Source organism: Geotrypetes seraphini, chromosome 3 (assembly GCF_902459505.1).
Source record: "Geotrypetes seraphini chromosome 3, aGeoSer1.1, whole genome shotgun sequence".
In the NCBI taxonomy this organism is placed as follows: Eukaryota; Metazoa; Chordata; class Amphibia; order Gymnophiona; family Dermophiidae; genus Geotrypetes; species Geotrypetes seraphini.
Window position 1 is genome coordinate 241,051,784 of NC_047086.1, and position 26,780 is coordinate 241,078,563.

A 26,780-nucleotide genomic window follows, 5' to 3' on the forward strand; every position below is an offset into this window, starting at 1 on the left:
CTGTTATATATCTAGTATGATCATTAAGTACCTTATTTAAAGAGGAGTTAATGCCCTGCACAGCATCCCAGCGTGTTTCTAAAGTTACAACTGGTCTTTCTATAACAGCCTCAAAAGACATAGGTCTCTGAGCCTTAGCCAGATCACTCGCTGTTCTCTCTGAGAGGACTCTCGCTGCTGTTTGTTTCCTTCAGTTCTCCTCCTGACTCGGAGAATTTTCAAAAGGCAAAACACCCCCAATAACTTCAGGGAGTTGCTTTGTGCAGCTCCAATTTCACTTCACTCTGCCCCTGAACTTCTTCCTGGTTGAGGCAGTGCCCCTTGTTCAACAGGGCTTAGAGAAGCACTGTCTATGCTGCTGCCTGACATTTCCATGGCAGGCTGAGACAAAAGGGAGGAGAGGGGGGCAGTCTGGAGCAGCAGAAGCCAAAACTCCCAATAAAGTTGTTTGCCTAGTGGCAGGAGCTGAAGAAGAGGCTGGAGAAAGCTCTTAACTTTCCCATGTCTTTTTTCTATATTGCAAAGACAAGAAGGGACCAATGATGCTTCAACGAATACGGAAGGTAAGAGCCTTTGCTAAACGCTGTCTTCTATAGCAACATCATCTTGGATCTATCCATAAGACTTCTTTGCCACCATTTTTCATAAGCACTCCTAACAGACTTGGAATTCCTGTCATAAAGACATCCATCTCCACTACAAGTGGACTATTTTCATTCTCATATCCTCAGACCGGACTGATGTTCATATTTGTGTGTCTGCATATAAAATGTGATCATTGTCAATTTCAATAATCGAACTACGTTCCACTCCTATTCAGGACATCTATGCAACACTCACCTAGTCTTCCATTCATACCTTTGCATCCCATTACTGGTTGGATCATTTTCCAAATGGGATAGTCAGTTCAGCCAAGCAGTTCTACAACATTTATTGTCTACTTAAATGCCAACTTACTCTCCAACCCTTTTGGGTTTCACTAGGCTCATATGAGTTGTCAATAACCCTCTTTTTAGATGCATGATCCTGACAGCTAAGGAGTCCCACCTGTGAGAATATACTGTCTGCTTGTCCTCGGATAAAGCATAGTTACCTGTAACAGGTGTTATCTGAGGGCAGCAGGCATATATTCTCACAACATTCCTACCACCCCTAGTTGGCCTCTTATCTTTGTTACTGAACTGATGGTCCCGTAAGCCAACGTCGGACAGGAAGGCACCAGCATGTGCACGGTATGGACAATCTTAAAGATATAAAGTAATTACACTTTTTGACCGTCTGTGCCTGGGTTCCGTTGATGACATCGCCAACATGTGAGAATATCTGCCTGCTGCCCTCAGATAACATCCGTTACAGGTAAGTAACTACACTTTAGCAGCTGTCAGATTCCTACAAATCTTAATTCTGCTGCACCTCTTGCCCCTGATTTACAGCAAAGAGATGAGGAATAATGTGAGTGAGAATTTGTTACAATAATAAAGACTGCATTTGTTTAATGGGCCTTATTAGTTAAAATGTACCTTTGACCTGCCAAGTTATTTTGAATTACTTGTTTATATCACCTGTGGGCAGCAAGGATCTATAGCTCCAGTAGCTGAGATTGCATAAATCAGAATTAGATTAGGGGTGTTATAAGGAAATATGGCTTTTAGATTATCAACTTTAAAATGTTGCTGTTTCCTTGGGAGGAATGGGATGGAAGAGGCAGTAATTCATAGAGTTCATGCTTGTAATTTAGATTCTCTTGAAATTCTTGCCATGTGCCAGTTTGTTCTATCTATACAATACATAGCGGAATTGGGGTGATATATGCATGGCTTCCTGCTAATGTGACTCTAAAGTAAAAATGACAGTGGAAGTTCTCATCAACCATACTACAGTTTTTCCTATACACAGCATTTCTGACACACGACAGTTTTTAACCACTAGCATCAATTTTCTGTTCTTGCATGTTCCCCTCCTAAATTATAACAAATTTCTGTGTGTTATGGAATGGAAAAGACATTCCATCTTTTTCACTGACTCAAGAATGCATCTTTGAAATAACTTTTTAGCAAAATTCACATTGGCTGGCATCATTGCTGGACTGTTGGACAGTACTCACAAACGGAGACTATTGAATTTCAAGCCCTGTACACAATTAGTTTGCATGCTGGATTACAAATAGTCTGTAGTGTTGTCTGTTGCACTTCACTCCATAGTGGCTGGTTTCACTGAATGAAAAGCATTCTCATCTGGTGGTGTTCACATCGCTGTTTGTATACCTGTAATGTGGTTGATCTGTGGTCATGGTTTTGTGCATTTCAAAGAGAAGGTGAAACAACAATTTCTCTTCCCTTTGAGTTTATATATTTCATTTCTTTGCCTTATTGCAGCATGCTTGAAAGAAAGCACAACTATTGTGTAGCTTTCTTCAGTTTTCAGCTGGCAAAGAGCATGTAACAGAGGGGATGCTATTCATTCTGTTTTAACTTTTGATTTTTTTTTAATATCCCTTTTTCATGGCAAAAGACAACCCATATTGGTTAAGGTCAGAGAACATAGCTCCTTGAAGTATTAGCTACAAATTAAGACTCACTTGTGCATGTCACTGATAAAAAGTGAAACATTTTAAATGAAATCCCTGGGAGAATAGTATATGCATTTCTGGGTGTCACTGATACTGTTTTTAAGATCCGTTGTGAAAATGTAACTCAGCTTTGCCTCTAGAAAGGGACCCTACACTTTTCATTCTTGGTGCTTCCTCGCTAAAATAGAACTTTGTATATTGAAGCTGCATCATGACAAATATTTGCTTAACTTGGTGAATGTTGCATTAAACCAATTTTACATCCTTAAACATAACTGCAGAATGGTATCTGTATAGGCTTTTTTGCTAATTTGCTTTAGTTAATTTTCTCATAACTGTGTGCATATCAGTTTTTATCAGCACTAATTTGCTCTATATCCTAACTGGAAAATGTAATGTCCATTCATGTGCATCTGTAAGCGTCTAATGGATATTGCAAATATAAACATGCAGCTTTTCTCATCGTCTCTGACATTTAGAATTTTCAGGAGGCATCATTGACTAGAGAATTAAAAGGTACCCTTCACTAATTTCATAATATGTTTTTGTATAAAGACCAAAGAAAGAACAGAAAAGAGAACTCCCTAATTTCTCCATTCACGGGCATGTCTGTAACTTTACTTCTCCATTTGCATCCAGGTTCCTGCTTGCAGAAGTCAGCATTTTGAAATGATATGCCAAAGCCTCAGTGTGGTGCATGGTGTTGCAATGACATCACATATGAACAGGAAAGAGCACTAAAAGGTGCAGTCTTAGTAGAAACTTTCTTTCCAGCTCTGATCCAACAGTGACTCCAGAGAAGTACTGTAAATGATGAAATTTAAAGGAACAAAATTTCTGGGGACTTTGAAGAGTGTTGTGCCAGAATATTCTAAAGTCACAAAGAGAACCTGAATATCATATGCTGTATACTTTACAAATGGAAAACTGAAATGTTTCAGTGCGACAGGCCTTTCCAAAACAAGAATGTTTCTGAGGAAGAAACAATTATGGCTTTAAATGGAAATTTCAATCAAAAATCTTTTTCTTTTAAGGAACAAAGTGTGGATTTGTAATATAGTAACTAAACATATCAATACTCAGAGGAACTTATATCTAAGAACATAAGCATTGCCTCTGCCGGGTCAGACCAGGGGTCCATCGTGCCCGGCAGTCCGCTCCCGTGGCGGCCCCCCAGGTCCATGACCTGAAAGTGTTCCCTACCTAACCTAAAATATCCATACCCTATTCGCTCAATGTCCTGTAAGGTAAACCTCTATCTGTACCCTGTTATCCCCTTCGCTTCCAGGAAGTGATCCAGTCCCTTTTTGAACCCCAGAATTGTACTCTGTCTTATCACCTCTCCGGGAAGCGCGTTCCAGGTGTCCACCACCCTCTGAGTGAAGAAGAACTTCCTTGTATTCGTTATGAATCTGTCTCCTCTCAGTTTTTCTGAATGACCTCTTGTTTTAGTTGTCCCTGCTAGTTTAAAGAATCTGTCCCTCTCCACCTTCTTTCATGATTTTATAAGTCTCTATCATGTCCCCCTCTCAGTCTCCGCTTCTCCAGGGTAAAGAGCCCCAGCCTGTCTAACCGTTCGGCATATGAAAGGTTCTGGACCCTCTCAAGTATTGCCATGTCCTTCTTGAGGTATGGCGACCAGTATTGGACGCAGTATTCCAGATGTGGGCGCACCATTGCTCGATACAGTGGCAGGATAACTTCCTTCGTTCTGGTAGTGATACCTTTTTTGATAATGCCCAACATTCTGCTCGCTTTTTTTGAGGCCGCTGCACATTGCGCCGCCGGCTTCATTGTGTTATCCACCAATACCCCCAGATCTTTTTTCTTGGCTGCCTTCCCCGAGTACCCTCCCTCCCATCGTGTAGCTGTACATGGAGTTCCCCTTCCCTATGTGCAAGACCTTACATTTCTCCACATTGAAGCTCATCTGCCATTTTTTTGCCCACTCATTCAGTTTGTTCAGGTCGCTCTGCAGTTCTTTGCATTCCTCAACAGTTCTGACCCTGCTGGAGAGTTTTGTGTCATCCGCGAACTTGATAACTTCGCACTTCGTCCCCGTTTCTAGATCATTAATAAATATATTGAACAGCAGTGGTCCCAGCACTGACCCTTGCGGAACACTACTTGTGACCCCTATCCAGTCAGAGTAGTGCCCCTTTACTCCTACCCTCTGTTTCCTGTCCGCCAGCCAATTTTTGATCCATCTGTGCAGGTCCCCTTCCACCCCGTGACTCCACAGTTTTTTTCAGTAGGTGTTCATGGGGCACCTTGTCGAAGGCTTTTTGGAAATCTAGATATACGATATCTACGGGGTCACCTTGGTCCTGCAACTGCTAAACACATAGGTTGTCTATTTCACTGACACTGTGTGAATAGAGCTGCTGAAAATTCCCTCTGAAAACTTTGACACTATTCAGGTAGTGTCAGGATGGAGTAAGAGTGTTTGGTCAACCTATAATGGTGATATTCAGCTGCTATCCATGTAGTTAAGCTCTTAAATTTAGGCCAGAAAAAAGCTGTTTGAAGCTATACTGCTGAACTATACGTATAGGAGGCAATTCTATAACAAATCAAACAAATTTAGGTGCCAAATTTACATGGGCTGTGACCTTATTCTAAAGGTATTTTGCACATAAATATTCTATAGAATACTAGCTTATACCGTCATTGGTACACCTACATGTGGCATTTAGGCACACAACCTAGAGTATTCTTTTAAGTATCTCATGTAAATGTTGGCAGTGTCCCTCCCCTGTGAATGCTTCTCTTGCATTTGCACACTAAATCATTTGAGTGCATAAACACAGTGTAGTGGCTAGGTACACTACTGCCATTTACATACGCGAATGGCAGTATTATATAAATTTAAAACTTGCAAATGGCAATTAAACTTAGCAACCTGTTTTGAGAATGAAGGGGAATAGAAGCTAACTATTGCCATTATCCCCCCAAATCTATAAATGATGTTTAATTAATGTTTCCACATAATTGGGCACACAGTTATAGAATATAAGCTATTAAACGTATAATTGACTAATTGACACTAAATGGAAAATAATTAGTGATAATACAGATAATTGTCATCCACAAACTCTGTTGCAAATTTGCAGTTGTACATGTGACAGACTCACGCCCAGGGTGCATAAAAATTAATGATTTAAAATTTTTTAAAAAAATCTTTTTTTTTTTTAAATTTAAATCAGTTTTTTTAATTTAAATTAGATTTTTTTTTAATAAAATACTTTTTTGAGGAAAAATCTAGCTAAAGTTTTTTGTTTAAGAGATATATTTTTTATAAGGCTTTATTGATTTTTAAACTTTGACAATGCAATACAATTATCTGAACATAAATATTTCATAAAATGCATTATTAAACATACAATTTATACTTAGAACAGTCATTTTCTCCCCCACTCTTACCAAATTACTACAATAAGACAAATTATGTAATTATAATATTATAATTAAGTATTTTAATAAACAAAATATCTTTCCCTCCCCTCCCTCCCCTGGATGTGTAAGGAATTCTACCAACGTAAAAAAAAATATAAAATAAATAAATACATTACAATTATTATGATGTTACAAATATAGTCAATGGACTCCACACTCTATTAAATGTACTGCTAAACCCCAAATACTCTGCATTCATTTTTTCATATTTATATGTGGTACAAAAACATTTGTCCACCAAAACGTGTAATTTAGTCTGTCATACCTCTTCCAATTATGTGTAATCAGTTGGATAGCTATTCCCAACATTATCTTAAAAAGTTGACTTTTATATTTATCCAAAGAAGGCTTGACATGTAAAAGCGTACCACAGATTATGGCTTCATAAGTTATCAAGAATAAGATTAATTTGTCTCCAAATTGATTTCCAGAAATTAAGTATCAAAGGACAATAATATAACAGATGATCCAAAGTCCCTATATCATTATGACAATGCCAACATCTATTAGACCTGGAATTATCTAACTTTTGTAAACGAACTGGGGGGTCCAAAAAAATCCTATGCAATAAAAATAACCAAGTTTGTCTCATAGATGCTGACCTCGTACATTTCAACCTCCAAGACCAAATTTGTGGCCAACGAGATACAGAAATATACTGTTTAAGATATAGTCCAAAAGTTATACATCATGAAATAAGAATTAGTTTTTAATTGGGTAGCATGAGGCTGTATATTCATGCAGTGTTTAAATTTTTTGTAAGTCTTGATGAGTGGAATAATGTCAACAATGAGCCTGTCATATGTGCTTGTATAAAAGAAGGGACTCTTTCTCGCAGAAACAATTGATACCTCAGGAAATGCACATACTTACAGGAAGTAACAACAAAAAGTATAATAAAATGTGAACAAAAATTCAAATGTCTAGTATGAAGTTTAGTCACAGACAATGCTGCAAACTTATCCAAGATGAGAGCAAATTTAGAAGAGCATGAAAAGAATACCAAGTTAAAAACATATGGTTGCAGTGCTCATTTGCTGCACTTCCTAGCCAAAGATTTCAGTGTCCCAGAAGTAGACTAATGTCATTAAAACAGCTAAATACTTCTGTAACAATCATTTTGCAACAGCAGCTCTGAAAAGAATGGGTGAAACCAAGTTGACTCTCCCACAAGATGTTAGATGAAATTCTGTAGTGGGCTGGTTTGAGCAATACAGTTCTCCCTCCGGATTCGCAATTGAAAAGGAGGTGTGAACATGACTATTCCTGCATGCACTTTTTAGAATAGATGCATTTATGTACTCTAGTGCTATATTTAACTTCCACCATTTATAGGCATGGTATAAGTTGTTGTACCTAAAGTTGGCACATAACTGTAGACCTATGCTAGTATTCTATAACAGAGTTGTCACGTGATCTGCTGTTATAGAATACTAGCTTAGCACCCAGTTTATTTTACTGCCTAACTTCTGTCAGCCTATATAGAATTAACTCCTCTGTGTATAGCTGCTGGCATTGAGTAGCATTCAGCATCGCTGCTTATCCAGGTAGCATCACTGAATATACCTATCTTTTTAAACACTGGTCAGCTTTTAAAGCCAATCATGCTCACTGCAGTTTAATTTTTTAGAAATTCATTCCTGATTGAAAGAGATTTTATTACTTGATCCACTCAGAGTTCAGATAAAGTGGAATGCTGTTTATGCCCCTTTTTTTCTTGGTGATCATAGAGCTGACATATATGCACTCCCAAAAGAAGAATGCTACTTTGATCTGTTTCTTTGATGTGTGGCTTGGCTTGTTCCACACTTTCACACCTCTGACATTATTGGAGTTCTGCATGTTACAGCTCTGTAAGGGCTAGATTCACTAAGCCCGTCGATCAACTTCCGACCACTTAGTGACCCCTTTACGACCTGATTTCCCTCTGACCCAATTCACTAACCTCTGTCCCGATCATTCTCCGATCCGCTTATGCAAATGAGTGGGAATGGCATTCAAATGCAGGCAGGAAGCGATTCACTAAAATAAAAAAGCAACACCGACTGGGCTGGCCGATCCAAAAATAAGCGACTGCTGAGGTCCAGTCGTTGAGGTCTTTCTGACTGCCCTGCCTTCTGCTGCCCTGCTTCTCTGCTCTCAGCCCTGATCTCCTGCTGTTCTCTCCTGTCTGCCCCAAATCTCCTATTCTTTCCTGCCTGCCCTGAATCTCTCCTGCCACCCCGACTGGCCGCCCTTCTCTCTCCCCGAATCTCTCCTGCCCTTCCCCGCACTACGAGCCCTTGGCTTTAACCCATGGTTTAAAGCGGGTTAAAACCATGGGCTCGCGAAGAAAAATTTTAAAAAATTAAAAATAAGGTGAAAAAAAAAAAAGGTTGCTGCTCTTAACCATGCACAGACCATCTACAGATGGTCTGCGCATGCATCGGGATCACTATAGAGCGATCCCGACAGTTGGATGGGGATGTGATTTCAATCGCCCTCATTTGCATGAGTGCGATTCATGAATCAGCCCCCTGGACATGGATCCGATCCATGCCTTTTGTGAATCTAGCCCTAAGAAGCTAGAAAGCAATGGTATACCTCTCAGCGTTTAAGGGAAGGGTATGTGGAAAGATACCCTAAATAAATTTTAAAAAATGAGAGAGAGACCATAGGAAAAATAAAAATAGGAAGCAAATGTAAACAATTGAATCCAGGTAATGAGAAATTTTTAAACTGTAGTCAAAGAGAAACAAATAAACTTTTTATAAATTGAGTTTGTTTATTCATTTTAGTTAGTAAATTTATCCTCTGCAAATCCACAGAATATGCTTATAGTGACTTATATAACAAGAAGACATAGAGCATAGGTTTAATTACATTCAACATAGCATACAAAACAATATAATGAAATATTTAAAAAATAAAAGGAACAAACAAACTGGTAAAACAGTTATAAAAATTCAGGGAGGTTTGGAAATCTAGCAACACTTTTGCCAAATTAATAAAAAGCAGCTTTCACGTACATAGCAGTACTAATCACATGTGATCATGTTGTGAACTGTTATCCAGTGCTTTAGCTGGATTAAAGGCTTTAAGTGAAAATCCTGCTAGCTAGCACATGAATGTCCCAGGAATTTTCTGGATTATACATGAACATTTAGGGAGTCGTAGTATAGAAGGTTTCTTCATGCATGAAGCCCGTTTGACATGCAGAAAGGCATTTCATAAAATTGGGCAAAGATATATGTTCACATAAAAGGTATGTACACTTTAAGATCACATCTGCTTTTACAATAAACACGTGTAGGGGCTCCCTGGGGAATAATTTGGGTGGAATTGTGGCAGAGTTCTAAAATATGCAGATAGATACACACACATATTGTTTTCAGAGCAAATGTAAATTTGATCATATGAATTTGCACACTATTGGTTTTGAGTGTCTATTTTATAAAAATACATAAGAGCCTATATATGCCTTTATAAAATAGGCTAAAGTAGGTGCCTTTTTTGACTTTTTGCATAAGCATCTTCTAAAAGTACCTCATTAATTTCCAGTGGTGGTATGAATGTAGATAGACTGAGAAATACCATTCTGCATTAAAGGAAATGTAGCCATCCTTGTGACATGGCAATTAAATATACAATATGTAAATATATAAAAGGCTTAAAAAATGATTAGAAAGTCACTCAAGTGACTGCTTAACATGATGCAGCTTTAATGGACTAGTTCTTTGACTTCTTGAGTTCAGACTTCATTTCATGTTTTCCAGCTTTTTGTTTTCAAAGTAGTATTCTGCAGCAAGTCAGTGAAACACTCACAAGACTTTTGGAATACTGTATCTGATCTCTGCTTTTCAGCACAAACAACGCTGTCCTGTGCTGGAGGACCAGTTGGTTGATCTCGTGGTCTATGCCATGGAGCGCTCCGAGACAGAAGAGAAATTTGACGATGGGGGGACCAGCCAGCTGCTGTGGCAGCATCTTTCCAGTCAGCTCATTTTCTTTGTGCTCTTTCAGTTTGCCAGCTTTCCACACATGGTCCTTTCACTGCATCAGAAGGTACATATATTGCATAACTCTTGTCCTAAACTGTTGTTTTTTTCTGTAGGGTACAGAACAAGTTAAAACAAACTTTGTTAAGCCAAAGGTCAGACTGAGACAAAAAACATCTGAGTTATACAGAATGTTTTTCTAATTGTAAATCTCACTGTGGGCATAGGTTCTGGGTTTCCCTGGATCCTGTGCCCACTCACACAAACAGTCTGTACACTCTTGCAGGTATAATAGTTTTTTTAAATAAAGTACAGACCTGAGCCTGAGGCTTTGGTGAGGCAAATTCCTTTCTCAGCTTAAGGATAAACAGTTTTGCTTAAGCGAAGTTCAAGGGCTAGTCCTAGTCAGACCCACACATAGTGTACAATCATCAGTATAGCAAAGTTGGCTTACCTTGGTCAGCCATGTACCAAAGGTCTCGTACGGTCAGCTCTTCTATCAGTGCTTGCCAATTTCTTTACTTCCCAGGGCTTTTCCTCAGCCCAAGGCTAGGGTCTCTCTCTCTCTCTCACTCACTCTCTCTCACTCTCACTCTCTCTCTCTCTCTCTCACTCTCTCTCAGCTGCAAAGCTCAGGGCATTCTGAGACAGGTAGTTTTCCCAAAATTGTCTGATACTCCATGCTGCCGAATGGCATAACACAGTCTTAGTGAGGGAAAGCTCTTAATCCCTCACACTCGTATAATACAAATCAAGATTTGACCATGTCACACCATTGCTCATGTCATACCACTGCTTATGGAACTACACTGGTTACCGATAGGGAAAAGAACTCAAACTATTCTGCTTATCATTTAAAATGTTATACGGTGATGTTCCTAATAGCTTCTCCAGATTTACTAAACTACTATGTAAATCTGCTGATCAGTGTAACTCTAGCAGCCTGATCCCAACTCTGAAAGGTATAAAATACAAAAAATCTCACAGGAAATCATTCAGTTAACAAAAAGCAAAAGTGTGGAGCTTGTTTCCCATTGTAATTCACACAACTACAGTATATAAACTGTTCTGCAAAAATCTAAAAACCTGATGTTTTAAGAAATCCCTACTAGAGATCCAAAATGAATCGGACTAATAGTACAACTCACCCGAAATAAAGACAATGTTATGGTCAACTGCTATCATTGATATATTACCTCAGACTGTAAGCATAATTCCTGTGCAACCTGCATACGATTCCTTATGGATGGGTTGTGTATCCCAGCTCACAAGTTGGATTATATAAGGCATCACTTTTCTCAGCTCCCCCTCCTCATCTCCTTGGGCAGTGCCCTCTCCCTTTTCTACAAGCAAGTTGAGAAGGTATCTTTTTCTCTGCTCTGCACTAGATTTGTTATTTTTGGGTATTAATCCACTCTTTTTTTAGGCTTCCCTGTGCTAAGAGATTCTCAGTAGTCCTGGGACAGTTCTGCCTGAGAGAAGTGTCAGACATTGGAGTGTGTAGCCAGGAGGACCACACTTTTAAAAGAGCACCTACCTGGCCAGCCTGCTGTTCATTTGGAGCTCGGGAATAGGTTCCCTGTGAGTGGTGCTTGCCCCTGCGGAATCAGGCACTTGAGCACAGGCTAATTATATCCCATGACTAGCGTAGAGACTTGGCAGAAATCGGCTGTGTCTCCCCCACCCCTGAAGAATCGTGGGATTGTGAGGGGTTGAACCTGAATAAAAAGGCAGCCCAAAGAGACAAGACATTGGAGCCACCCTTGCTTGTCTGAGGTAGAAATCCATCTATTGTAAACCGCATAGAACTTAATGGTATTGCGGTATATAAACTATTATTATTATTATTATCTTCATTTCCAGCTGAACTGAGAAGCTGATTCAGGCACAGAGCATGGCAGTTCTGGGAAAATTAGGGTGGGTCAGAAATTGGTAAAACTAAGGTTTTATCCCAAGGGTCCCCCACCTCTAAAATCCTATTTTCAGCATTTTTGAACTTTTAGTTTTACTCCCACAGGCCTTTTTTTTTAGTATCAAAATACTGTAGTGGTGGCCATCTTGGATTTCCCAATTTTAAGTCTCAATCTGCCTCCAAAATACCTTGATGATTTTTTTTATCGATTGTAATGAACTTCTTAGGTGGTTTTACCCCTATATCATGTCAAGGTTGTGCTAGATGGCCGCCTGAGGAGCAGCCATGTACTGCAGACCATGGGGCATGTGAGGGTGAGTGGGAGCCTTGGGCTTAGTCTCCTGTGGTCCATCTGCATGAGAGCTGAGTATCAAAACAATGTTAGAGCCCCTAAACCATGACTACTTGTTGCTGGTGAAGCGCTGCTGTGTAGAAGTGTCTGACCCTGAGAGGTGAATTTCAAATTGGCAGAGGTCCCTAGAGGATCCAGGTCAGGTCTTTGACCCCAATTTTATCATCCTGATACATGCAGCCTACCCAAAATATAAACGAAACACCTACAGGGTGTTAACAAGGAGGTGCACAAAGGGGGTCACCACCTCAGGGCGTAGCCCTTTCACAGTCTGGAACTGCAGTAACCAGAAGTTTAGTCAAAATGACTGGGATGATTTGGGGTCGGAAACTATACCTTTGCTCTCCAAGAAAACATCCTCTCTGGAAGATTTTGTTTCACAGTTTGGGGCAGACTGCCAGAAATCAGTGGCAGCCCTAGACAAAGGAGAGTATCCAACGGTGTGAAGAACTTTCAAACTGTCGGATATAACTGAAGTTATTATAGTTTCTTTGTGGGAGTTAGATCTAGAGTGCCCACAGGTCTCGGCCACTCAGCTTTCACTGTTATGCAGTACAAAGTCACAGTCCATGTGCTTCCCTTCTCACCCAGAGATTGCCAGGATGATAACAGCATTGGGATACGCCAGAAAGTCCCTTAATGGGAGTGAGGGTGATAACAATTCAGAATTTCAGCAATTGGTTATACCACCTAAAGTGGATTCACTGGTTACTAAATGGACTTTGCTGCCTAGTGAAGGAGGCGTGATCCTGAAGAATATGCAGGATTGCAGAGTGGATTTGGTCCTCAAAAGACAAATTGAGGTGCTGGCTTTAGGCATCAGTCACAGCATCCTTTGTGGTGGAGCCTGCCGCAAAATACTATGCCAGAATCCGGGCACAGAAGAGGCGGTTTGCTCTCCTGTCATCCTGGCAGGGATGGATTAAGTAGCTCTGAGTTCTATCAGTGTATACAATCTCCACTTGCAGAATGCTGTGGATCAGGGCGGGAGATTTGGCATCTAAAGCTACTATGAGCAGCGCTGCGTACGTCTGGTAGTGCTATAGAAATAATTAATAGTAGTAATAGACTCCCCTTTAAGGGACAAATGCTCTTTGGCAAAGGACTGAATGATCTGATGACAAATGTAATGGACTATTGTCATAAATCCTTGACAGACAGTAAACAACGAGGATCAGGCAATTCCAGGCGTGGCCTTTTGTGGCTACAGAAGACTCTGTTATGGGTCTACAGGATCCTTATCTCAAAGGTCCTATCAAGGATCTAGACAAAGGAGAGCTCAGACATCCATCTCATGCTCAGCAGCCAGTTCTAGGAAGTCCCAATGACCCTAGGTTGGCTTCCGAGCTCCCCCACATAGGAGGGAGACTTTCAGAGTTCTGGGAGACTTGGTTGCAGATTTCTTCAGACCAGTGGGTGTAGGATATAATTTGAGAGGTCTACAAGCTTGAGTTTTATCATCCACTCCGGGAGCTGCTCTTGGACTCTCCGGTGGGAAAACTGGAGAAAGCTGCCAAGATCAGAGTGACAGTCCAAAGGCTGCTACAAATTGAAGCCATAGAGCCAGTTTCAGATGCAGACTCAAGCTCAGGGTGATACCCCATATATTTCATCATGCCCAAGAAAGATTCAGACGGTTAGAGGCCTAGATCTCAAGGTGGTCAATGCAGCATTGAAAGTTCCCAGATTCCGTATGGAAACTGTGAGATCGATTATTGCTTTGTGGCTCCGAGCAAATTTTTGGCCTCACTTGCATATTGAAAATTTCTAAGGTTTCATGTGCTAGAGAAGCACTTTAAGTTCTCAGTGCTGCTTTTCAGGTTGGCCACTGTGCCATGCACGTTCAACAAAGTAATTGTGGTGGCAGCAGACCACCTGTGAAAGGCAGGAAATCCAGTTTCATCCTTACTTGGACGATCAGAGCATCATTCTTGCTGATCAGAGCATCATTCTTGCTGGGCTGCTGCCAAGCAGTTGCTCAGGTAGTGGAGTTCCTACAGGATCTCAGGTGGATTATCAGTTTCATAAAGAGCTACCTGGAACCAACTCTATGTCTAGAGTATCAACCACAGAGGTGATTCCATAGGCAAGAGCTCACCTGCACCTCTTAACAGAGCTCACTGCTAGAACGTTGGTCTCCTCAGACACGCTTCAGAAGGAGTTAGCCTGAATGATGGAGGCAGGACAAAGCTTAAAATGGTGGATATGAATGTGCATTGTCCCAAAGAGCGTTCAACTTCATTATGAGATGCTTGGAGAATTTGACATTCAATCTCATGGTGTCAGCATACAACAAAAAAGCCCCTCAGTTTTTCAGTCAAAGATCCTATTCAGGAAGCATCAGAATGGACCATCTCATTCAACTTTGGCCAGCAAGAGAACTGCTATACATATTTGCATCATGGTCAGCGATAGGCTGAATCATTTGCAGAATAGTGACTCATTAGAGATTGGTAGTCCTTGTAGTCCCAGATTGGCAGCATCGCCCTTGGTACTCAGATCTGGTCCACTTGCTTGCAGCAGGACATTCTGTCGCAGGGGCTCATACTATTAGTCTGGAACACGTTGACAACCTTAGCGCACAACCTTAGCGTGGAAAGGATATTTGGAGATGGTGATATCGACTCTCCTCAGTTCTAGAAATCCAGTGACACTGGCTGTCTTCACACATCACTCTCACCATAATATCTGATTGATGCTCAACTTTTGATCACCATTCTCCACCTTATCACTATGTATCTTAATGTATCACACACACTACCAATTTATCATTACTTAGCAGACCCATCGATGTTAGTTTCCCACCATATTTTGCACAAGCTGGGCAATGCATACATCCTTTACAACAGTGGTTCCCAACCCTGTCCTGGAGGACCACCAGCCAGTCTGGTTTTTGGGATAGCCCTAATGAATATGCATAAGAGAGATTTGCATATAATGGAGTTGATAGGTATGCAAATCTGCCTCATGCATATTCATTAAGGCTATGGGATTGGCAAAGGGCTTAAAGCTCAAGTAGAGTCTGTCATGCTTCCGGGCCAGAGTGCAGAGTGTCTCTAGCCTCTCATTCAGATGTTTTCAGGTTCCTGAAGGGAGCACTGAGGTTCCGTACTCCAGTGAGACAGCTGTTTCCCAACATGGAACCTTAATGTTATGGGCCCTCACTAAAATTCTGTATGAACCTTTATCAGAAGCATCTATCATGGATTTGACTGAAGATGGTGTTTTTGATTGCAATCAGTTCAGCTAGGATGGTGTCCGAGCTGCAGGCATTATCATGCAGAGATCTTTTCTCATATTCACAGAAGCAGAAGTATCTTTACACACCATGCCTTCCTTCCTGCCAAAGGTGGTTTGGCATTCCATGTTAATCAGGACCTGAGTTTACCTGTATTTCAGCCCACAGATGAAAAGAAACAGGACAAGGTTTTGAGGTCGATGGATGTGTGGAAGGTGCTTCTCCACTATCTTGAGATGACAAATGATTTTAGGCTCTCAGACCATCTGTTTTTCTTACCCAGCTCTAATCATCAGGGAAGGACCAGCCTCTAAGGCTTCTATCTCCTGATGGATTTGCATGGCGATTTCAGCGTACATTGACTGTGGTAAACAACTGCTAGTTGCCTTGAAAACTCACTCTTCCAGAAATGGGGCTTCTTCTTGGGCAGAGTCCAAGGCAATGCCGTCTGATGAAATTTGCAGGGCAGCCACATGGTCCACTCTTCATACCTTTATGAAGTTTTACAGAGTGGACATGTCAGCACAAGCAGATGTGGCCTTTGTGTCTTCGGTGCTTGTTGCAGGCTCATCTGTCCCACCCTAGATTCAAAGGACTGTTCTGGTACATCCCATCCATAAGGAATCATATGCTGTTTGCACAGGAAAGAAGGATTAGGTTTTTACCTCGATAATTATCTTGCCTGTAGAACAGCATACGATTCCTTATGCCCTGTCCTGTCAGAGATGGATACAGCCTGTGTTGAATAAGGGTCTGGATTGAATTTCCAATGGCTTGGCTCATGGCAGCCAAAAGAGAAGAAAAGCAAATTTTTGTAAGGCAGTGGGTTAAAATTCTACTGCTCGCTGCACACTGCTTTTGCAGAGCTGTACAAGTGTTAAGGCTGATTGCACACAGGTAGGTGGTCAGTTGGTTCCACCTTTTAGTTTTGCAATTGCAATGTTTGTTTACTGTTCCTATTGCAGAGCAAAGTTAATGTTATCAGGGAGTCCCCTGAACCCCTCCTTGTTGTTATTTCCTCTTTTAAGGGTTATCGCTTGCTTTGGTACAGACTGAAGACAGAAGGTACTACCCAGTGAGACAAGGAGGCAGAGCTGAGAAAATGATTGATGCCTTCTGCAATCCAACTCGTGAGTTGGGGTACACAACCCATCCGTAAGGAATTATATGCTGTTGTACGGGAAAGAGAATTATCAAGGTAAGAATCTAATCCGTCCTTTAATAGCTTTATGTAGCATGTATAATTCTTTATAGCATGTATAATTCTTTGTAACATGTTTAACTCTATACAGAATTCTATGTAGCAATATCCTGCTGAAACCTGCCTAGAACTCTAATTAATGAGAATTCGGCGGTAATAAGATTGTACATAACAAAATACTAGAGATTGCTTTTTTATGGAGGAAGTTCAGCTAAAATCAATTATTTTGCATGTTTGTTAATTTTCTAAATAATTTATTATTCTCCTATTGTAATTAAATTTAGCACTTTGCACTGTCTGCCATCTTGCTTTTCAGATGTGAAACAATGTACCAAACAAGATACAGAATGGCTGCAATGGTTTAAGTTAGTGGTTCCCAAACCTGTCCTGGGAGACCCCCAGCCAGTCAGATTTTCAAGATATCCCTAATGAATATGCATGAGAGAGATTTGCATATAATGGAAGTGACAGGTATGCAAATCTCTCTCATGCATATTCATTAGGGATATCTTGAAAACCTGACTGGCTGGGGGTCCCCCAGGACAGGTTTAGGAACCACTGGTTTAAGTGATACAAAGGAGACAGCTTATTCTAGCTATATAACCCACAATTCCCAAAAAGTGTCATTGTGGGGATACAATAAAATTCCTTAAATAATTAATAAATGCATTAAGGGGCCCTTTTGCCAAAGCTTATCACACACTGATGGATATTAGTATGCATTAAATGCTGCACATCCTATTTTATACCTAGGGGCCACACGGAAATTAGTACATGCTAAGCTTTAGAAAAAAAAAAGTCTCGAAATTAGGCAGCATAAAACACATTCTACCATCAAGCCACTTCTTGTTAACCTACAGCACTTCTTCATTATTCCCACTAAACTGACACAAATTCAGTCCAATTTAGAAACCATCAATTGATAGGTCAAGGGAACCTAGTGTATCGTGTTCATTTAGAGAAACCTGGGTCAAACGGTCAAGTTTTATTCTGTTTCCTGAAGCTCAAATTAATAAATTCATCATTCAGTGGATTGAGTTACAGAGAACATAACCAACCGATCAGTTGCAAGGACTTAAGGCGGTCAGATTTTGTGCTGCATAATACTAATTGGTAAAAGCAGTTGTGGGTAAATGATGCTATTAATTTTTAAGTTCATTGATTCGGGTGGGGATGGAGGGATTCCTCACGGGGACGGGTGGGATTCCTCACGGGGACGGGTAAGATTTCTGTCCCCGCGCAACTCTCTAGTGGAGACTACCAATTTGGGATTACCTAATATGGTAATAGATCTAGAATATCTATTTGATACAAATACTTTTTCAATCTACTTTTAGTTCAAATAATAGTTAATCCATAGAATAGATGAGGACTTTATAACAGAAATACATACTTGGCCATTTTCTTTTGTTTTTTGCTCTCTGTATATGTGCTTGTGCTTAACTGTGTCTGTTTCAGTTGGCAGGCAGAGGTCTCATCAAAGGTCGAGATCATCTGATGTGGGTACTGCTTCAGTTTATCTCTGGCAGTATCCAGAAGAATGCATTAGCTGATTTCCTTCCAGTTATGAAGCTCTTTGATCTGTTATATCCAGAAAAAGAAGTAAGTGTCAGTTTTGAATAGATAACTAACTCCTTTTTGCAGGATGCTGGAAAAGGCAGAAGTCTATTTTGAGAGGCTGCAGGGGAACAAATATCTCCAGTGAGGGAACCTAACTTTGGGAATGGGGAACATCCATACTGTAAGGCCTAAGGGGATTTTTTATTCCACCTTTCAAAGAAAGATTATATAATCGGTGGTGTTTTAAAGCAGCAAAATAAACTTTATTGAACAACTCAGAAAACAAAGTAAAAAAAATCCTTACATAGAAGAAACAGTTGATTGGATTACAGAGTTACTGTTTTAAGCATCCAAAACTCAAAAAAGAAAAATCTGCACACTTATTGCTCTTACCATCAGCTCAAAGTGTTTTCTAACAGTAAAAAAATAACCAGCACAATTGACATCAGTTATTAGCATACGTAATACATTTAAAATGTTAACTCTAATCTCTCACTACTATCTCAGAGGTACTTTTTCTAAACTGTGTTAAACAGCTAGCGCAGGTTTTTCCATGCATTAAAATTGTCAGCATAGTAAAAACAAAAGATCTACGTTAGCTGCTTCACATGGGAATCGGCAGTGAATGGGCATTACTGAGGTGGTACAGAGAAGTACTGTGACACCTAACATGTGGATCATTATTACTAATGTAACAAACACAGGGCAAATCACCTTCTCACACTGGAGAAGCCAAAAAAGACAGTGAAGGCGACCTCTGGGTGCTACAATGTTTTATTCATTCGAATAAAGACTTGATACAAATAAAAATAGAGGATCTCTAATTAGAAAACGAATGATGTAAATTAAAGGACTAAGGCCGGTATTGGACAGACTTGCACAGTCTGTGTCCTATATATGGTGATTCGGTGTAGAATGGGCAGGGGTGGGCATAAATGGGAACTCCACTGATTTGGAACATGAGAATGTTACTGGCCAGACTTTACGGTAGATATCCTGCAAACAACGGGATGGTTGGATAGGCTGGAGTGAGCTTGGACAGCAATTTCAGCATTTGTAACCCAGGACAATACCAGATTTTACAGTCTATGGCCCAGAAATATCAAAGAAGAGACAAGTTAATGTAATCATGTAATTTTTAAGTGGGTATAACTTATGGTAAGACTGGATAGACTGTTCAGGTCTTTATGTGCCGTCATTTACTGTGTTTCGGCCAGAGTGGCCTGCACTTGAGGAGACAATAACATGCATCATCTTTCGTTGTGACATATTTTTGACATCTATTAGAGCCACATCATATTAAGTTTGTCCCAACTTCAGGACAAGACAATAGAGGATTGATTATTAAATTAACTTCTGTTAAGACTCCTGATGCAGACCGCTCTGGCTGAAACATACATGTGCCTAGTCTCTATTGGAATGAATAAAGCATTGTAATACCCAGAGGTCGCCTTCACTGTCTTTTTGTGTTTTTTTTGTTCATTATTACTAATAATTTACCACCACCTCAAGAGAACAAGTATGCAGCTGCTATCACAATAAATTCTGTGGCTGTGCTCCCCATTGCCAGATACCACCCAATATCCAATCTGCTTCCCTACCCCCACAACTGGACCTACTCAGGAATCATGCAGCCAGTGGTGTTCAGAGGTTCTAGACAAGTGCAGACCCCTCTGCTCCTGCCTAGGGATGGTGCTGGGATCAAGAATGAAGTGGTCTACTGCTAGGGGTTATAGTGGCCATTTTTTATCCTGACGTAGTCCCAGGTTACAGCAGAGGAGAGCCATTCTCATGTGACACCACCAAATGTCTGCCAGTAAATCGAGTCAGTAGGGGGGGGGGGGGGTTAATGGGGGTGGGGTTTCAACCTGGGAGAGTGGGCTCTGATACAAAACCTCCCCTGCTATTCAAAAACAACATAAAGACAAACTAACACATCAAGATCCATCTCAAGCCCCATTTGCATTCCACTTCACCCTTTAGCACCTCCTAAAATGTCCAGACAACTCCTAATGTCCTGACAACTCATATGTAATCTGCCTTGAACTTCAAGGTAATGGCGGAATAGAAATCACTAATGTAATGTAATGTAATATATTAGAGGTGTGTCGGGTGGAAGATTGGATTGGATATAGAGAGCAGCAGGGAGGAGGATCAGATGTATTAGGAGTGTTGGGGGGGATCAGATAACATGGGTGTCAAAGGTGATGGACAAAGGGGAAATTGTAGGGAGAGAGTTGCATTCCCTCAGCTGCTTTAATTTAGTTCTGTCTGGGTCTGCACCATGTTTCATTTCATAGCAAATAGCATAGGAGTACTCATACTGATAAGTGCATGCATGTAAAACCCATGCAATAAGTGTCTTAATTGTGTGCTAGTTATAGGGCAGATGTTGGGCATACCCTCTGCATTACCACACACTTTGCACTAACTGTGTGCTGTGTTTTGCAATAATTAGTAAGTGCAAAAATTAAAAGGGCCACTTAATCCTGTTTGTGCTAGCCAGTACATTTTCCATCCTAATAGTAGCATTTCTAATCTTAAATCACCTCCCAACCTTCTATCCCGAAAAAAACAAGATTTTCTTGGGAAGTCCCAATAACAAGATCGTGAACTCCTCCTTGAGACTAAATGGGTTAGACTACCCAATTAATCCTACAACCAAAATCCTTGGCATCACCCTTGACCGAAGCCTGACTTTTGAACATTACACTAACGCTCAAGTCAACAAATGCTTTCTCACTTTATGGAAACTTCGTACCATTAAACATTACTTTGATTTCTTCTCCTTTCGTCTACTGGTTCAATCTCTGATCTTAAGTACCTTAGACTATTGCACTATTGTATACTTGGGATCTCTCAAGAAAACCATCAAATGACTGAGAATTGTCCAAAATACTGCAGTCCGTCTCATTTATGGCCTCAAGAAATCAGACAATATATGCCCGTATTACAAAAAACTACACTGGCTGCCTGTATAGAAACAAGGGTCATCTTTAAGTTTGCTTGCCTATGCTTCATTCCCAACCTATCTGTCTCACCAATTTGAATTCACAGGCACAACTAATACACGCAGTGCCTACTTGTTCACTTTTCCATCCCTAAATGGCTATACCTACAAGCGATACCTCGATAGAACATTATCATTCCAAGCAGGCAACTGGAACAAATGTTTAACCAACTTCATCTCAAATGAACTTTCGTACCAAACGTTTAGGAAGTCAATCAAAACTTATCTCTTTGACAAATTTCTCTGACCCCACTTCAACCTTGATGTTCTTCCAAAACACTTCCAGATAAACTTGACTAAGTTTAACATGCCAATGTAATTTTGAAAGTTCTCTTTAATGTCGCGGTCTGTATAGTCTCTTCCCCTGTAAACTACTTTGAACTATTTGTGGTATGGAGGTATATTAAAATAAAGTTATTAAGAACATAAGAATTGCCGCTGCTGGGTCAGAACAGTGGTCCATCGTGCCCAGCAGTCTGCTCATGCGGCGGCCCTTAGGTCAAAGACCAGTGCCCTATTTGAGTCTAGCCTTACCTGCGTACGTTCTGGTTCAGCAGGAACTTATCTAATCTTTTCTTGAATCCCTGGAGAGTGCTTTCCCCTATAACAGCCTCTGGAAGAGCATTCCAGATTTCTACCACTCTCTGGCCCTAACACATCATAGATTTCCTAAGTATGCAGCCTGCAGCACAGGTAATTCAACATGCTCATTGCCTCTTCAATCTTCAATGTCCTTATGCTTGATCCATAATCTGAGATTCCTCTGCAAGTTCTACATAATCCTATTCTACACCCTCAAATTCAGGCTGTCTTGTAGCAGGTTTTAAAAGTACCTCCACCTCCATAGGGGTCTCTTCCATCCCCATGACACCCCCTCCCCCTTCAAAGGACTCATGACACCACCCCTTTGAGTGGGAACAATATTTTGCCTCTGAACTCATGGGGCTCATCCTTATTGGGGCTCCTATACATGGCGAAGGTCTTTGGGTTCAATCTTGGCCAAGAAACTGGTTTATCTTTCTCTTCTTTTAAGCCAATAAAAGAGATTCCTACCCATCAAGGATGGCGTAAGTGGCTATAAAAACTGTAAATGTTGTTCTCTTTCTAATGATCAACTACCAGCAGCATTAAAAAGGGATATGGTGCATCCTCTGCAAAACGACTACCAACTTGACCAGGACAAGCTTTAAAAATTGCCAGCCAGTATCTAAAATCCTATTTCTAAGGAGATTTATAGAACAAACAAGTCTGTGTTCGGCTCAGTGATTGGCTAGAAGAGACAAACTGGCTAGATCCATGTCAGTCTGGATGCAGACCCCTGTTATGGAATGGAGATGGTGCTTGTATCCCTACTAGATGATCTTACAGAAACCAAGACAGGAGATTTGCCTCAATGTTGGTATTGCTGGATTTCTCAGCAACTTTTGACATGGACAATATCGTGCTAGCATGACTGGCAAAAACAGGTTTCAGTGGCACAGTACTTGGCTGGTTCGAATCCTATCCATTAAATAGGAAACAGTTCAGAATGTTTGGCAACAGTTCATCAGCACCAAGGGGTACCTCAAGGATCAATACTGTCACTTATTATGTTTATTATCTAGCTTAAGCCATTGCCAGAAGATGTGGTATCAGCAGTTAGTTTAGTTGGGTTTCAAAAAGGTTTAGATGCATTCCTGAAGGAAAAGTCCATAATCTGCTATCGAGACAGACATGGGAGAAGCCACCGTTGTACCTGAGATCAATAGAATGGAATGTTGCTACTATTTGGCCTTCTGGTAGATACTTGTGATCTGGACTGGTGATTGTTGGAAGCAGGATACTGGGCTAGATGGGCCCTTGGTCTAACCTAGTATGGCTATTCTTATGTAACTGTAATTCTTCATTTGGTATTTGTGCTATAACTTATGCTTCTCATCTTGTATATTTAGGTGAAATGGTGTGGTAGCCCTGTTAGTTCACTGTTTGACATCATATATAGAATTAAACAGAAATAAAACAAAAGGAATACAAGTAATACCTTTTTCCAAGTGCAATAGGAATGATATGCTGAACCTTAGGGTACTCTGTCCGTTCTCACAAACATACTGCAGAAAGATGCAGAAAGATAAACCTCCTCCCAGGAGTCTGCTTCCCCCTTCAGTTTTTCTTTTTGCAGGCGAGCATGAAAGGTACCTTCTCATCTGCTCAGTTTATTCCTTTTTTTATTTTGAGATAGTTTTGCAAGATTTTTTTTTTTTTTCTCTAGTTGCAGTCTTTTTCGTGAAATAAAAGATCCTTTTTGAAAAGGGTCTACTGCCTTCGTAGAGAGGAGCAGATTTTCAATCTTCAGCTGGTAGGTATATCCTTCGGGGGACCTGTTTCAGCCAGCCTGCTGAAGATAAATGGAGCTCAGGATCCATTTCCTTGGCGTTTGCTTGCCCCTTTGACTTGGTCAGGGGCTGGAGCTCAGGCTGTTTAGGCACTAATAGCATTCCTTCGGGGCATTCATGTTGCCAGCTATGTTTTATCTCCCCCCCTCCCCCTTTTTCATGAGAGGGTCAGTCTGTAGAGGTCCAACTGGCAGCCTGAAAAGCCTAATAAAGTGGCTGAGTGACTGGAAGCAGAGAGCCTCTCCTAGAACAGCTATACCTGAGAGGAGCTGAAGCAGGCAGTAGTAGCACAATTTCTCTAGCACACAGTCTGCGAGTAAGACTGTGTTAGCTTGTGGAAAAAATCAGTGAGGGGGTGTCTTCAAAAACTGTTTTTCACTGTTTCTACAGTTAGGGCCATGGTCCCCTCCCCTAAAATCCAGATTTTTGTTAGCCCTAAGGTGGTTTTAAGGTGTGTTTTTGCACTAAAATTCACCAGTGGTGGCCATCTTGGATTTTCCTGATTTATTTTTCTAAGTTCTCAGTCTTCTCCAAAACACTTTGTTATGCTTCCAAAGTGCCAGGGATGGAGTCCTCTGATTCTAATACCCCTATATCTTGCCTTGTTTGCAAAGGGTGGGCGGTGGAAGAGTGCCCTTATGCCACTTAACGTGTTGAGTGAAGCGGGGAGGCGAGAAGCTTATCTTCTAAACTGACTCTGAGGCATGGCACAAGGCTTTGGAGCCTGTTAGGGAGCGAAAATTTATCAGAAGCCCCAGAAAAGTAGCACAGCACGCTGAACTCGCACAGAGACTTGGCAGCCAAAGAAGAGACATCTCCTTCCTACTAAGTTCTTTACCCCAGAGTTCATTAATCTGCGCAGTCTTTGGAATATCTTGGAGGTCTCTTCAGCATGGCGGAAGGCCAAGTTTTTCTACCAGAGGCACACAGACAGAAGCTTTGGAAGCAAATAACAAACCTGTCGCAGCCAGTGCCTACAGCTTGGCACTACCTAAAGGTTCTAGGCTCGATGGTAGCTGCCATAGAAGTAGTGCCCTGGGTGAGGGCACATATGCGTCCACTTCAGAATGCACTGTTGTCTCTTTGGTCTCACCAGAGAGACTCCCTTCAGGTCTGTATATGGCCGTTTGGTGGAGGATGGGCTGGGGAGGGCTTCAGTGGCTGGGAGGGTGTAGATGGGCTGGAGTAAATCTTAACAGAGATTTCGGCAGTTGGAACCCAAGCACAGTACCGGGTAAAGCTTTGGATTCTTGCCCAGAAATAGCTAAGAAGAAAAAATTTAAATTGAATCAGATTGGGCAGACTGGATGGACCATTCGGATCTTTATCTGCCGTCATCTACTATGTTACTATGTCCCTCTACCCTGGACGGAGGCAGCCCACAACAGCATGAGCTGGTGGCTCCATCCACAGTCTCATGAGCTGGTGGCTCCACCCACAGTCTGTAGCAAAAGGGATTCTACTTAAGATTAATTCCTGGGTCACACTGATAATGGATGCCAGCCTTTTCAACTGGAGGGGCACACTGCAATTGTCGGCCGGTGCAGCGGAAATGGACACCATCTTAGCGGAAGTGGTTGATAAACAGGCTAGAATTGATAGCGGTCTGCCTAGCTCTGTGAAACCTACAGTCTGTGCTCTAAGGCCAGAGACATAAGAGTATTCTCAGACAACGCCATAGCAGTGGCCTATGTCAACTGGCAGGAAGGCACCAGAATCCCATCGCTTCAACTAGACGAGAAACTGCTGTTTGCTTGGGCAGAAAAGCACCTGCTGGCCATCATGACAGCCAACATAATAGGAGTGGACAATGTGTAAGTAAACTACCTTAGCAGATAAGACACTGGACCTGGGAGAGTGGTCGTTGGCCCTGTAAGCATTCCAAGACATTGTCTGATATTGGGTTGTCCGACATGCATCAAGAAAGTGCCTTCGTTTTGCAGCCAAAGATACGAGATGAGCCAACTGGTCTTGTCCCAATCCCGGAGTTGTCTTCAACATATCAAAAGGTCGTGTCTACCTTCCAGGGGCATACAGACAGTAGCTTTGCACCCAGATATTGAGCTTCATGATCTTAAAAGTCTCTATCTGCCTCAAAATCCTTCAGATTTTATTAAAAAGAGCATAATATGAATTCTTCAGGTGGCGATCCTTTGGATTCATGCTAGATATGTGGTGGATGCCTGTCCAAGGGGGTGGGAGGTCACTGTTCCACATGTGGTATGGCATGTGAGTGGGGAGGGAGAGCTTTCAGCTTCACCCCTTCTCATGCCTGCATGGGGATTGGAGCCCATATAGAACATTTCCTGGACCAGAAATTTAAGCTAGAGCCAGAAAATGGAGAATTTGTATCACTGGTGGAGCACAGCTTCGTGCTGTTGGACAAACCCCAGCAGGCACCATGGGAGGTCCTGCAAGGACCCTCTGGGCAATCTGGACAGTGCTTCACTCCTGAATTCATACATATGATGTATGAAGCTTTTATAAGCTACAGAATCCAGCCTGGCCCCTCAGGGGTCTCAGCAAGCGTGGCGCCTGGGCTTCTTCCCACAAAGGGCATGGGGTCAAGTTTCAAGTTTATTTACATTTGATGTATCGCTTATAACAATATCTAAGCGATGTACAGTTTAAAAACCAACAGATTGTGGTAATACATATAGTTTATATGAGTTAGACAATTGACAAAACAATTTGGACAAACATGAATAAGTAGGAAGGAGGGGGAAAGTTACAATTACATTGTTTGTTAAAATTTACATAAAACGGAAAATACATTAGGTATAAATGGGGTGAGATGAGAAGAAAATATTGTTGATTATTAGAAGGATATAAAAAATCTAGAATAGGTCATATCATAAATCAAATGCGTCTTGAAATAAATAAGTTTTTAGAAATTTTTTAAAAGAGATAAGATCTTTTTCGTTTTTAATAAAATTTGGAAGGGAATTCCACAATGAAGGGGCCACCACTGAGAACATATCATTTCGTCTAGTGCCGATTATTCTTAACGATGGGACTGAGAGCAGATTTGACGAAGATGATCTTAAAGAGCGAGAAGGGTTGTATGGGACAATCATTTTTGATATAAATTGGGGTTCATTAAATATTAATGTTTTATAAACCAAAAATATGG

At 41.0% G+C, this 26,780-nt stretch overlaps 1 protein-coding gene across 2 annotated transcripts in view; it reads left to right on the forward strand.

Moving 5' to 3' along the window:
- Positions 1–26,780, forward strand: part of MED23 (mediator complex subunit 23) — a 254,975-nt gene that overhangs the window by 78,189 nt on the left and 150,006 nt on the right. For both annotated transcript variants that reach the window (XM_033937086.1, XM_033937087.1), the window contains 2 exons: positions 9,869–10,069; positions 18,164–18,307. In XM_033937086.1, the coding sequence (XP_033792977.1) occupies positions 9,869–10,069; positions 18,164–18,307 (345 nt within the window). The remainder of the gene's footprint in view (positions 1–9,868; positions 10,070–18,163; positions 18,308–26,780) is intronic.